The sequence below is a fragment of the Leucopleurus acutus genome (assembly GCF_964270905.1).
Source record: "Leucopleurus acutus genome assembly, chromosome: 16".
Taxonomy (NCBI): domain Eukaryota; kingdom Metazoa; phylum Chordata; class Mammalia; order Artiodactyla; family Delphinidae; genus Leucopleurus; species Leucopleurus acutus.
Window position 1 is genome coordinate 4018034 of NC_139158.1, and position 14611 is coordinate 4032644.

General features: G+C 45.9%; 1 protein-coding gene across 2 annotated transcripts in view; it reads right to left on the minus strand.

Moving 5' to 3' along the window:
* Positions 1-14611, minus strand: part of RNF216 (ring finger protein 216) — a 170158-nt gene that overhangs the window by 28885 nt on the left and 126662 nt on the right. For both annotated transcript variants that reach the window (XM_082857368.1, XM_082857367.1), the window contains one exon: positions 485-582. In XM_082857368.1, the coding sequence (XP_082713494.1) occupies positions 485-582 (98 nt within the window). The remainder of the gene's footprint in view (positions 1-484; positions 583-14611) is intronic.

Sequence of the window (14611 nt, forward strand, 5' to 3'; positions counted from 1 at the left end):
CCACAACTACTGAAGCCCACAAGCCACAACTACTGAAGCCCGCACGCCTAGAGCCCGTGCTCGGTAACAGAAGCCACTGCAATGAGAAGCCCGCGTACCGCAACGAAGAGTAGCCCCTGCTCGCTGCAACTAGAGAAAAGCCTGCGCACAGCAATGAAGACTCAACGCGGCCAAAAATAAGTTAATTAAAATGTGTAATAACACATTTTATTTAAATAGTAAAGAGAAGAGGAACCGAAAGTTATTGAATTCATATGTGCCAGGCATTTACTATGTTACATTTGACCGAGAAATAGTTCTAAGAGGCTGCAGAGATGAGGAAACAGAGGCTCAGGAGTTAGGTCCCTTCCTTGAGATCATTCTAGCCTGGGGTAGCTTCAGAGCTTATTTTTCCCACAATATTCACTGCCCCCTCTGCCCAAAAGGCAGGTTAATGGGGGAGTTGCAAATCAGTCAATAAGCCCCCCTGAATCATGTTACTCACATAGATGTTCGGTACTTGATGTCATCTTTTTCAGCCAGTTCTTCACAAGTGAGACCGTTGTGCTCTTTCCAGAGTCCCTGACACTTCCTACAGGTTTCCTGGGGATAAAGGAGAGACACAAAGACAGCTCTTGGTGAGTAGACCCCATATACGTCTCTGTTGAACAATCGGGAATGCGAAACACGCTTCATTTGGCTTGATTCTTTCAGAGGATCTCTCTCCTTTTCAGCAGGGATATTTCTAAAGACATCTCAATAGAAGATGTAAGAATCATTGTAAGAAAGCATGGGGAAATTTTTCTCTCCTTGGATCAAAAGAAAGTGTCGCTCCCATCACCCAAGGTTTATAAGGTTTTCTAAAATGCCAGGAGTCACCTGAAAAAACTACAGAAGATAAATTTATGTGATCTTGGTTTTTTAAAGATAAAATACTGTGAGCTGCTTGAGGTCTGGTGCTGACCAGCGTTCCAGTGTTGGTCTGGCATAGACCACTTGTGTTGAATTGAAGTGAAGAACAGTCTAGATTAGGATCACTAGGGGTCCTTAAGGGAGACATTCCCTCAGTCATCCCTCACTCATAAACATGGATATCATCCTCCATAGCTTAACTTCATTTATAAACATAAATTCAAAATAATTACTAATTTTTATTCTAGGACTCTTCACAGTTTATAAAATATTTTCACATGTGCCAGAAACCATCTCACATCAGTAACAGGAATTTAAAGAAACATTAATGCAATTTAATTTCCATAAATAGAAACCACAACCCTAATAAGTACAATGAAGGAAGAAATGGTGGTGTCAGCTTTGTTTGGCCTGGGGCGACAGTGAAGGCTTGAGGACGTGGAGCCTGAGATCAGAAAGACGAGTCAAAGAAAGCAGAAAGAGAATAGCATTCCAGACAGAGGAACAGTAAGAGAAAGACTCTGGTAGATGAAACTGGCCGAGTTTGGTTCCTGTAGCTGGACTGCAGGCAGTGAAAATAGGCCTCGTGAGGCCCGCTGGAGCCCGTCCATGTGAGGTTTTGTAGGATGTGATTATCAGTTTGACCTTTATCCTAAGAGTGGTAGGGAAGCATCGAAAGGTGTCAAGCATGGAAGTAACATGAGCAGGTTTGTGATTTTAAAAGATGATTCTGACTGGAGAACAGAGCACAGGGAGAAAAGAGTGGAAGTGTAAGACACTAGGAAGCTATTAAAGGCATTCAGGAGAGAGACTATGGAGGCCCTGGTCAGGTAGGTGAGGACATGAAGGAAAGTTGACTGATTTAAGAGAAATTTAGGAAGTAAAACTGGCTGGCTTGGTGACGGCCTGGCTCTGGGAATGAGGAGAGGGAGGTATCACCCTGATGCCTTGGTTTCTGGTTTGTGCAACCCAAGATAATAGTGACATGGATGGAGCTTGGGAACAGTGGAAAAGGCCTGGCTTGGGAGGAGGGAGGGCAGGTGTTAAGATCCCGAGTTTGATCTTGGCAGTAATGACACAGGGGGACCTGTGGGACACCCAGTGGAGATGTCAGGCAGGGAGCTGGGGGTACATGTTTAGTATCTGGAAGTACCTGGGGTAGAGCTCGCCAGGAGATGTGCTAGATTATATCTTCACATCAATTCTAGAAACATCTCCTACCTCTGTATTCTCCACTTCCTACTGAACTTTCTGTAATATATACTGCTAAGATGACTCTAACAAGGTGCAGAGTAGTATACATAGTAAAGATGCTACCACTTCTACATCAAAAAAGGTGGTGGTGGGAGAATATAGTGATATATAAAATCAACCTGAAAGGATACCCAAGTAATTGGTAGTACTAATTGTCCCGAGTGGCTGGAAAGTGGGGTGAGACTTCTTACTGTAAGCTCTTTGTATCTTTTGTATCTTGTACTACACCTAATTAAAATATAAAATTTTAAAAGAGAAAGAGAAATAAAATGGACTGCTTGAGGAACTGAGAACCTGAATAACTCTCATAAAAAGGCTTCAATCAATGGCATGGGGTGGGGTGGGGTTAGAGATGAGCTGATCAGAGATTCTCTATTAAATGCTGTTGCTTCCAAGGGATATGCTGCTCTCTGGTCCACTACCTACATCTCTGTCAGTAAAGAGAAGCTAAATCAGTACTGACTTCATTACTACACACCCAAATGTAAAGCAGCGTAAAACCCATTTAAAAAAAAAAAACCATTTTTAAAAGACCTTGTGCGTGACTATTCTGGGAAACTGGAGGATAAACAACAGCTGGAGAATAAATGAGCTAGTATCTATATCCTAACCTTCAAAACAATGCTAACCTAGCCACCCACCAGGAATAACATCTTGGAAACAATGCATGGCATTTAGAGAGTGCTTTCCAGCATTCCTGGTGATCCAGTTATTAATTCATGGGACCTTCTTCATAAGGGAAGAACCCATTTTCTAGGTGAGGCACAGGTCCATGACAGCAAGATGACCTGGCCAAGCTGAGTCAGCTGTGAGTGGTCACCACGAAGCCACTGCTTATTTCCAATGTCACAGCGGCTCTCCTGTAGGTCCATGTGTGGTTTTTCAGGCATGTACTTCTCATTGAAGGGCTGAGGGGTCCCAGAGAATAAAAATGAAATGTCTTTTGAAGAGACTAGCTAGTTAGACATTGAAACCCACAATTAAAAGAAGGCAAGCAAATAGCAGGCTGGGTGAATTTTACATTTGGACCTTTCTGTGTGTTGTTTCTTTACAACGCACCCTCTCTTCTAAACACAGCGTATACGTCACTAAGCTGTAATTCTCTCCTCTCAAGTACAGCTAGGCTTTGTTCCTAAATGCAACAAATGCTTAAACAATATTAGGCAGAAGAAATGTTCTTCAATGTTTCTAACGTGAAGATAATCAATTCTTCAAAGTAAGGTTAATGAAAGTCCCAAGGACCATTTTGGAAGGTGGAGTACAACGCTAACAAGTAACTTCAAAACATGAAGGACATGCATATCCTGGCTGTCAGATCTAATTGGAGAGGCTTCCCATCGCCTGTGTGCATTTTCAGATCAGGAGGAAACAGATGAATTCATCATCGGCCCAAATACAACAGAGAAGGCAGCTCCTTCCTTCTTGATGAGGAAGGCATGCACACACTGGTTAACTCAGCAGCTACCAGTCCATGTTCCTCATGACATCAGAGAGATTTCTGGTTAAGTTCTACGTTGCCCTTTAGTGCGCAAGATGCATCAAGGTGTTTTGACTATTCATTAAGGTCTTAACTTTGTACTCTAAAGAAAGTACTCGACAGCTTCTCTTCATCCATTTTCTGCTGCTTAAATAATGTTTACTGGGTAAGGCAGAAGATCAAGTTTGGTTTCAGATGACCCTGTCAGGGAGCGGACATTTCTTCAAAGAAACAGCTTCCTAAAAGACTAGCAGACAGTGTCCAGGTCATCATCTACGCAGAGCAGGGCTTCCTGCTGCTGGCAAAGAACCCGAGAGATGAGACCAAGGGTCCAAGTCACCAGACTCTGCACTTCTTGCTCGCCATCCCTCCAGGCCTGCTCTGAAGTTTCTTGGTTCCCTGTGCATCCTGCATCTTTCCTGCTTGACTTCCAGCCTTGTCTCAGAAGCGGAACACAGTAGAAACTGCTCACTTATTTCTGAATGGTTCCTCCAGTGAAACTTCCAGACTCACTACCCAGGGGAGAGAAGTCTGCTGGCCTAAGATATGGGGTATGGGGCTGTGGCCAATTCATATCAAATCTCTGAAATTCCAGCTCTCTGCTTTGCCATCTCAGGTACTCAAAAACTGGTGGGGCCGTAAATCCTCACACCTCTTAAGTAAAAGATGAGGCCCGGGCACCTGACCATTCACAAGTGCTTAGCATAATCCAGAAGCCACAGGGCTATGGGCATTCAGGCCACATGTGTCTTCCAGCTGTCAAAGTCACTGGTTCTCCCCACCTCAAGACCCAAATGACATACGGATGCTAGCCAAAGCCGGAAAGAGTTCGATTTTAAGACAGGAAAACAGACAATGAGATGGATGCTGGAACCCCTGGGAATCAATAAAGCTTGGCAAAGTCAAAGCTCAGGCAGAATCAGTGGGCTTTCCTTCCTTTCACTAAGGGAATTTGAGGATTTCTATTTTCTCTACTGCAAGGATGGCAAGGATGCCAAGGAAGTCAGATATGTGAGCAAACCAAGTAGAGCACAGTGGAGGTTAAGTATAATAGTGTACACATGTACGTGCGCATGCGCACACACGAGCACACAAGAGACAGCAAAGGGGGTGGGGCTAAGTCAGACAAGGATTCTTTGAGGAGTTGGTGTCTTCATGGGACTGAATAAAACCAGTATCGTGAGGACTTCCCTGGTGATCCAGTGGTAGAGAATCCGCCTTACAATGCAGGTTCGATCCCTGGTCAGCAAACTGAGATCCCAGATGCTGCGGGGCAACTAAGCCTGCGCGACACAACTACTGAGCTTGTGCGCCTCAACTAGAGAGAAGCCTGCACGCCGCAAAGAAGGTCCCTCGTGCTCCAACGAAGACCCGATGCAGCCAAAACAAACAAAAATTAAAATACAACAGTATCGTGAGTGATGAGAACATCCAGGCAATCAATAAAGTACTCCTCACATCTGGACTGACATCTCTTAGGGAAGTGCCTTTCCCAGCTACAACAGCCATTAAAGTACGTAAAATGTAGAACAAGGGAATTCTCTGGAGGTCCAGTGGTCAGGACTCTGTGCTTTCACTGCTGAGGGCGTGGGTTTAATCCCTGGTCTGGGAACTAAGTTCCCACAAGCCACACGGCATGGCCAAAAAGGAAGTAGAACCAGACTCTCAATCAAACATTTCAACAATGAAACATATTCAAAGTGTTAATATCTTAATGAACACAAAAGGTTTTCATATTATTAAATAGAATTGTTTTGTTTTGGGCTTCCCTGGTGGCGCAGTGGTTGGGAGTCTGCCTGCCGATGCAGGGGACACGGGTTCGTGCCCTGGTCCGGGAGGATCCCACATGCCGCGGAGCGGCTGGGCCCGTGAGCCATGGCCGCTGAGCCTGCGCGTCCGGAGCCTGTGCTCCGCAACGGGAGAGGCCACAACAGTGAGAGGCCCGTGTACTGCAAAAAAAAAAAAAATTGTTTTTTAAATAAAATTATTTAAAAGTATTTATTTCATCCTACCCTTTACAATTTTCTGTATTTATGTATATTTTGCAATGTATGTTACAACAGTAGTACAGACACATAATTTATAAATAAACAAATACATACTTTGGGGGAATTCTGCTGTACACATTTTTTTCCAATACAGAGAGCAATCGCAAAGTTGTGCCATCCACTACCCTAGCTATCAGAAAGTCATGGAAGGGATCCAGACGTGGCAGCAACCTGCCTGGGCTTGTGTTTCCAAATGCACTGATGGACTGAAAAGGCTGAGACTAGAGGCAAGAGGACAGTTAGGCAGCAACTGAAGAGTCTATGGGACTGGGTTGGGGAAAACATGGACTTGGATCAAGTGATGAAGGAGGAGGAGCAGATCTGAGTGAGGGTGGGAGGCAGAGGTGAGAACAGAAGTTTAATTTTAAACGAGCTTATTTATTCACTCTCAATATTTGCTGAATTTTTATCATTGGTTGAGGGCTGTATGAGATGCTGGGGATACAGCATTAAGAAAGTTAGACTCAGTGTCTAACTTCTTGCAGCTTATGTTCTGCTGAAGAAAACAGACATTAGACAAACTGGATATACAGCTACAACTGTGACAGGAACATTCAGAGGAAAAGCACTGGGTGCTGTAGAAGAGCGGAGTTAAATTAGCCCAGCGATCAGGAAAGGCTTTGTGAGGATGTGATGTTGAAACTGAGCCCTGAGGGATGAGCAGAGTTAGCCAGATACGGGGGAAGGGTGTTCCAGGCAGAGGGGAGAGGATGTGTGAAGGCTTTGGCACAGGTGAGGGCCTGTCTCATTCAAGGAGCACAGAGGGAGTTGGTATTGGCTGGAGCCCAAGGGGGAGAGCTGAGAGTAGACAGTGGTGAATCCTGGTGCAGCTGCTGAGGCTGGAGGGAGGCGTTTGGAAAGCCAGGCTAAATAGGTGGGAAGTGCAATGATCTAATTCACATTTTCAAAAGATCACTCTGGCGGCTGATGGCTTGCTAGGTTGTAGGACCTTGCAGTGACCCCTTCACTGAACTAGGGTCTGGTAAATAACTTTTAGGGGAACAAGCCCTAGAGTCTGGATTCAGTTCTTGGGCAAACTTCCTCCATAGCCCTCCACAAATAAGGCCACAACCTGCCTCCTGAACCAAGCTGTGCCAATGCTGAGCCTGGCAGAGGTGAGGCTGACCTGTGACCAGCAAACGGCAACATACCTATCTTTTCTTGTTAGGAATAAGAGGACCACTTTTCCTACATGATTTCAGAAAGGGACTTCATTATTATTTTAAAAAGGAGATTGTTGGGCTTCCCTGGTGGCGCAGTGGTTGAGAGTCCGCCTGCCGATGCAGGGGACACGGGTTCGTGCCCCGGTCCGGGAAGATCCCACATGCCGCGGAGCGGCTGGGCCCGTGAGCCATGGCCGCTGAGCCTGCGCGTCCGGAGCCTGTGCTCCACAACGGGAGAGGCCACAACAGTGAGAGGCCCGCGTACAGCAAGGAAAAAAAAACAAAAAAACAAAAAAGGAGATTGTTTTTTTCAGTTTTGGCTCTTTAGATGAGTTTCTCATTGAAATGTCATCTATATGGTATGGAACATCTTTAACAAGAGTCTTGAACTCAGACATCTCACCCGAGACCCTGGTTCAAGGTTTCAGACCTATACACCTTTTGGTACAGGCTGTTTACACACACATTTCACTTAGTCTTCACAGCAATTCTACAAGGGAAGTACTGGCCATTATCCACCCCCCCCTTTTTTTTTAAGTAAATGAGAAAGGAAGGCTCAGAGAGGCAAATTAACTTGTTTAAGGTCACAGAGCTATGGACTCAAGTCTGCTCAAATCCATTTACACTCCCCACTCTATTCTCACTGATTCCAGCACGGTGTCTGTGAGCAAGAACAGGTCATTGTTTACTGGAAGCCCTGAGGTTACAATGGGCATCTTGTGTAAGGAGACCACAGACGAAAGCTCAGTGAGGTCACATAGAACCAAGCGTCAGGGTAGCAAAGGTGTGGACACCGAGCTGCAGCTGTGCAGGATGCCTGCTTCCCTGCGTTTCCTGGAGAGCTGGGAATGACCCATTAAGAGGCAGGATGGACTGGGATTAAACACGAGGACACCTTTTATTAATGATAATGATAGGAACCTGCTAATCACAAAGTAATCCTGGACTGGACACACGTGAGGAAGTAGCTGTTCCTGTCGCTTTCAGCCAGTTGCATGTCTGGCGGGGCACTGACGGAAGTGCGTTTTTAGATTCCCATTAGATGTACAAACGTGAGTATTCCACACCAGAACCAAATATCAGTTACCTGGTCCTTCCCTCAACCAGCCCCTGGAACTTTACTTGTAAATAATGGCCGCTCACTTCCCCAAAGGTGGCCAGGATTAGGATACATGAAGACTTGCTAGTGAGAATGCTTGAGATGATTTACCATCACCAACCCTGTGATTCAGTGCAGACAATTTCTGCACTGAAAGGAGTAAGGACACCTTCACTTTCCCTCCCTCGCCCCCTTCAACAAATACCTCCTGAGCGCTGCCACGAGGACCAGGCACTGTTCTCAGCAAATGATCACTGAACAAATGAAATCCCTGCCCTCCCCGAGTCTACATTCTGGGAGTGCTGGAGTGGGTGGATCGCCAAACAGATAAACGTCTAGTCTGTAGGAAGACAAGGAGCACCCAGGGGAACTAAAACAAGGTGAGGGGCAAAGAGGTGTGAAGGACAGCCCTGCGCAGAGGTGGCGTGTCAGCTCAAACCTGAAGGGTATCTGGTAGAGGAGTGGGAGCAGGATGGAGGATGGTCAAGTGAGCCAGGAGAGAAGAAGCAGAGAAGCTCAGAGAAACAGCCGTCCCAGGTCTCACGTCCGTCCTGAGCCAGCACCCAAGGCCAGCATTGTTGGCCTCCTGCCAGTGCCACACGCTCAACACCCTCAACCTCGCAAAGCTCTGCCTAGGTGTCCTTTCTCTGCTGGCAACAACTAGTCATCAGCTCTCATTTCAAGTACCGGGGGCTCTGGAAAACCCAAATGACACGGGCAAAAGTTGGCACTCTTCCTCTGGACTCTTGGAGCCCTTGGCTCCAACTCTATCACAGTAGCACTTTTAATAGTGTCTTGTAATTATCTGGTTACATCACATCTCCAAGGAGCCAAGCACTCCTTGCAGGCACAGACTATGCCCTGCTGATCACTACAGACAGGCTTGGAATGGAGGGTTCAATTCATCTATTCAAAAAATGTTATCTTTTGAGTGCCTGTTATGTGCCACATGGGGATACACTGGTGAGTAAGCCAGCAAAATTCCTGACTGAAAGGAGCTTACAATGTTCTACACTGTGTCTCAGCTATCTTTGGGTTTCTAGGGCCTTACACTAGGTCTGAGACAAGCAAGGGGCTGAAGGTATGAAAAATTACAGAGAGATGAAGGCTGGCAAGACAAAGCACATTCCTCTCCATACAGAGTTACAAATACAACCCCACCCCTACTCCTGGGACGTATGCATTTTACGTGGGAAAAAGGCATATGAAACCTCTTAGTAAACTGAACCCCTTCCCAAAAGAACATTAGTTCCTCCCTATCATATCTTTTTCTTTATAGCTATATAAAATATAATGATGATTTTATGAGAAAATCAAGCTATATGTAAGACAATTTCAAGTTAATTCTTTAGAGTTTATGCCTTAAGGATACGGGCGACGCCTTTTCCACTGTGGTTCCTTTCTTTGCTCCCTAATCACCTTCCCCAACCTAATGCATAAAACTTACAGATCAGTTATTACCAAGAAGCTAATGGCCAAATGCCTGCAGATGGTGCTTGAGAAAGCACTGCATATATTTCAAATAAGACATTGCTGATTTTCTCCTATAGCTCCAATATGTGGAAACTGATCTCTCTTCATTTCCAATGAAAGGAGCTTCACCAACTATACTGCTTGTGCGAGCCTCTACTTTAGAGAGATTAAGACTCAAAAATCGCGGTCAAGACTTCCCTGGTGGTGCAGTGGTTAAGAATCCGCCTGCCAATGCAGGGGACAGGGGCTTGAGACCTGGTCCGGGAAGATTCCCCATGCGGTGGAGCAACTAAGCCCATGCGCCACAATTACTGAGCCCGCACTCTAGAGCCCACGAGCCACAACTGCTGAGCCTGTGTGCCACAACTACTGAAGCCTGCGCACCTGGAGCCCGTGCTCCACAACAAGAGAAGCCACCACAGTGAGAAGCCCACACACCACAACGAAGAGTAGCCCCCGCTCGCTGCAACTAGAGAAAGCCTGCGCAGCAACGAAGATCCAACACGGCCAAAAATAAATAAATAAATTTATAAATTAAAAAAAATCACAGTCAGCCTGGCTCTTTCCTTCTCCCACCCAGGGGCTCTGGAAGGTCAGTTACCACCTGAGGTCAGATCACAGGTTCCTCCTGCCCACCCCTCACCCCAACAAGACCAGTCCACTCTGCCTGGGCCCACTTTTCTTTTTTTCTTAATCACTATTTTTTTTAAATTTAATTTTATTTATTTTTAACACAGCAGATTCTTATTAGTCAATCCCTTTTATACATATTAGTGTATATATGTCAATCCCAATCTCCCAATTCATCACACCCCAACCCCCACCACTTTCCCCCCATGGTGTCCATATGTTTGTTCTCTACATCTGTGTCTCAGTTTCTGCCCTGCAAACTGCTTCATCTGTACCATTTTTCTAGGTTCCACGTATATGTGTTAATATACGATATTTGTTTTTCTCTTTCTGACTTACCTCACTCTGTATGACAGTCTCTAGGTCCATCCACATCTCTACAAATGACCCAATTTCGTTCCTTTTTATTGCTGAGTAATATTCCATTGTATATATGTACCACATCTTCTTTATCCATTCGTCTGTCGACGGGCATTTAGGTTGCTTCCATGACCTGGCTATTGTAAATAGTGCTGCAATGAACACTGGGGTGCATGTGTCTTTTTGAATTATGGTTTTCTCTGGGTATATGATGCCTGGGCCCACTTTTCTTAAAAGACAAACAAAATTTGAACATTAATTCTTTAAATGGTGTCTTGTAATTATTGGATTACATCATGCCTCTACCAGAAGCCAAGCTCTCCTTGCAGGGGGTTTCTCTCTTTCCTCAAAGTAAATAATCACTCTGAGGCAGAAGAACCTTTTGATTTCTGAATGTAGAAATTCAAATCTGGGTGTGACCCAGCAACAGCTCTGGGCAACATTACTGTGGAATGGGCTTCTTTGGGGAAGATTCCATACTGTTCTTATTTTTTGATGGTCACACACACAAACTATGGAGATTTAAAAAAATGTGTGCACTGGATGCGCACCCTACCATTTCTATGCATAGAAGCAGAGTTTGAAAAAAGAAATCTCCAAATCTTACTCCTACAGATTAGGAAGAAGTCGAGCACTCCCTTCCTTTGGATCCACCAGGATTAGGTGACAAATCAGAATAGGTGGTTTATAAATTTGGTTTCTGTGCTAATGCTGCCCTCTAGGGATAGAAAGCTATAAAGGTACGGACACTTAAAGAGATTTACGCCGCCTGGTAAAAGGGTAATGCTTGAGAAATACTGACTGCGAAAAGCCCATTACATCAGGGCCACAGCTGCCTGCTCTTTACTATACTATAGGGACCAGGACTTCTAAGATAAAAAGTGGGGGGTAAATGTTTCCTGAAATAAATGTAAGTTCAAATACTGATAACGTTCTCTAGAATGTCCACTTAACAGAACCAATGGGACAATATAAGCAACACCCGGGGCAATGCCAGGAGGTGGACATTAATATAATCTGATTACTGCTCTGGGCACTGGGGAATAAAATGGACAAATACAAATCCCCTATCTTCAGAGAATTTACTGGGGATGGAGGGAAGGTCACACCATATGTCAAATAAGTAAAATACACAGTGAGATAAGATTATAGGTGCTTAGGAGAAAAAACACAGGGAGGAAGAATGTTAGCATTGGGTTGCAGAAAGGGAAATTATTCATAATTTTAAAGTGGGTGGTTGGGGAAGGCCTCTCTGAGAAGGTGTATTTAAGCAAAGACTTAGGAAAGCAAGTAAGCTTTGTGATGTCTGGGGGAAAGAATTCCAGGCCATGGAAACAGCAAGAAGGGAGGTGGAAAGGCCAGTAAGCTGTAAGGAGGGCAGGGTGTCTGGGGCCTGGGAGGTAATGATAAGGACTTTGGCCTGTACCCAGAGTAAACAGGTTAAAGAGGATTCCCTCTACAAGGACTTGAGTGAGTTAAGTCCCAAAGAACCCCCATCTGCTGGCTCCCCTTTCCTGGCGAGTTCTCAGGTCTCTGAGCCACACCTCCACCTGGGCCCTGGGCCTCTCCTCCCTTGTGCTGCGCTCACAGCCTTGAAAGGGCGGGAGGGCAGAGGTTGTGACTAAGCCCTGTCCAAAGGGGTTTGCTCATGGCGGACGCTCAACACAGTGCAAGTCTGTGGAACCAGCTACTTACAGCTATGATTTTTAAACTATGGACTACAAACCACTGGTGGGTTATGAAATCATTTCAGTAGATTACGATAAAAAAAAACCTAGAACGGAAAAGAAGATACTAGAGTGCATCCACATGTCAGGCATTTGTTTTTTGTAAAACTATTGTTTTCGTTATACATATATGTGTTTACGCATGTGTTGGTTCTATGGTAAAATATATTCCTACTATAGGTCACAGTTAAAACAGTCTGAAAACCATCAACTTAGGATTCATTCATTTATTCAAGAACCAAAAAGTTTCTCTAAAGGATCAGAGAGGCTCTTTCTTCCAGGGACCAGCTGTGAGGAATTGAAAAATGGACCCATCTCCAGTTTACCCTAGAGGTAATGCTTTTAGTGAGGAACAATGCATGAGAATCAGGTAGAACAACAGTCTTCAGGAGGGCTCAGGAGCAAAGCAATGTATTATGAAGTGGCGGATCTAATAAAAGGTCACTTCGACTGTCAAAAATAAACATTGTTAGAACTTGGACAGAAACAAGTCCAGTGCTCACTCCAAGGGCTACTCCTGGGGGACTTCCCTGGTGGCGCAGTGGTTGAGAGTCCGCCTGCCAATGCAGGGGGCACAGGTTTGAGCCCTGGTCCAGGAAGATCCCACATGCCGTGGAGCAACTAAGCCCGTGCGCCACAACTACTGAAGCCTGTGCGCCTAGAGCCCGTGCTCCGCAACGAGAAGCCATTGCAATGAGAAGCCTGTGCACTGCAATGAAGAGTAGCCCCCGCTAGCTGCAACTATAGAAAGCCCATGCGTAACAACGAAGACCCAACACAGCCAAAAATAAATAAATAAATTAAAAAAAAAGGGCAACTCCTGGGCTTCCTGGAGCTTCTGGGAATCCTGGCCTGGAAGGAAGAGCCAGCAAAGCCAGCTCTTCCCTGCTCTCACTCCACTGTCAACATGCCCTGGAAGGGAGGCTCCAGATTTCAGGAAAACCAAAAGATGTACCTCCCACAATACGCTTCGAGACCTCCTCTGTATTTCATGGTGTTAGCTAGCTGGGCAGGGGTGCTGAGGGGCAGACAGACAATAAAGGCCACTTGGAGAGAGGTGGCCCTCTGCCTCAGTGTTAAACCGGGAAATGCTACGTATTTCTTGCGGGAGACAGACAAGTGGCAGAAGGGCTCAGGGAGCAAGTCTACAAATCAAACAGGGGAGGCACGGCCAAGGAGAAGAGTGCTACAGCCTAAGAGCAGCCTCACAACCTGAGAGACAGAGGGACATCACCTGAGCTACCTGAGGTTAGAAAAAGAAGGAAGGAAGGATTTGTTAGCCTGACTCCACATGCTCTAAAGAAGAGGTAACTGCACCAGCCAGCTCAAGTATCTCTGGCCTTGTCACAGCTACCATCCTGCAGCCGTGACAAACAGCCATGAGATGACTGGACCTGTCCCCTGCCTTGCGCTCCCTCTTAGATGTGCCTTTGGGGACAGACAGCATGTGCTGGAAGGCCGACCTAAGTGTCTATGTGGCAGTTACATCTGGGACTCTAGCTGCATTCTGTTTTCTCTTTTAATCTTGTGCGGATTTGGCTTGGGTCAGTGTAAAATTCAGCTTCTGGATCAGTAGTGTCAGACAAAACCCTTGACCCTGGCACTCACTTTCTGTGTGCACAAAAATCCCTGGGGTTGCTAATAAAAGATGCAGATTCTAACGCTGTGGTGCTGGGCGGGCCCAGGAACCTGCACATAGAGCAGCTTCTTGGGACACTGCTACAGCTGGCTTACAGATTATGCTTTGAGAAACCTTGCCCAGATCCCCGCACTGCCTCCTCACGAGGTCTGGCCTTGATGGCTTTCCTCTAGGATAGTCATGACTTACTCTTCAAGGGTAAATAAATGGTAATTAATGTCCCTCACCTAATAGGCTGCCCAGTTTCCTGGACATTCCTGAGTAGACAGCATGCACACTTTTGTTGTTTTTTTCTTCTTTGACAAAGTTAGAAAAAAAGGTCTTTTGAACATACTGTTCACTTGTATTTTAGCCTGGTGTGATGATGCACTGTAAGCCAGAAAAGTAGAGAAACCAGGCCCCACCACACAGGCCTGTGAGAAGGAGTGGAGACCACCTTAGTTAGCAGCCCTCCCCAGTGGCAGGTCCGGCAACAGGCTGGGAGATTTATGCAGCTGGGGTTCCAATAGGCTGCCCAGGTAGAGGAGGAGCCATGAGGTCTGAGCACAGGAGGAAGGAGGAAGCAGAGACCTCAATCACAGGTAGTTCAGTGGAAGTGCTGATTCTAAGGTAGAGTGCAGTTTCAGGGGGCATTCTGTACAGCTGGCAGTGGTACCAGCACCCAGGGTCAGGACTTAGGGTTCAAAATACCCCTTGGTGGACGTTGGATAGGACAGCTCACAGAGGTCTCTGACCTAGGCTTTCCACCTTATGAGCAAAGGTTTCCAAAGAGGGAGACCCTGTAGGCCACTCATGGTGGCCTATTTCCGCAGGAGGCAGCCTGGCTGCTCCCCGAGCCTGTACCTCCACC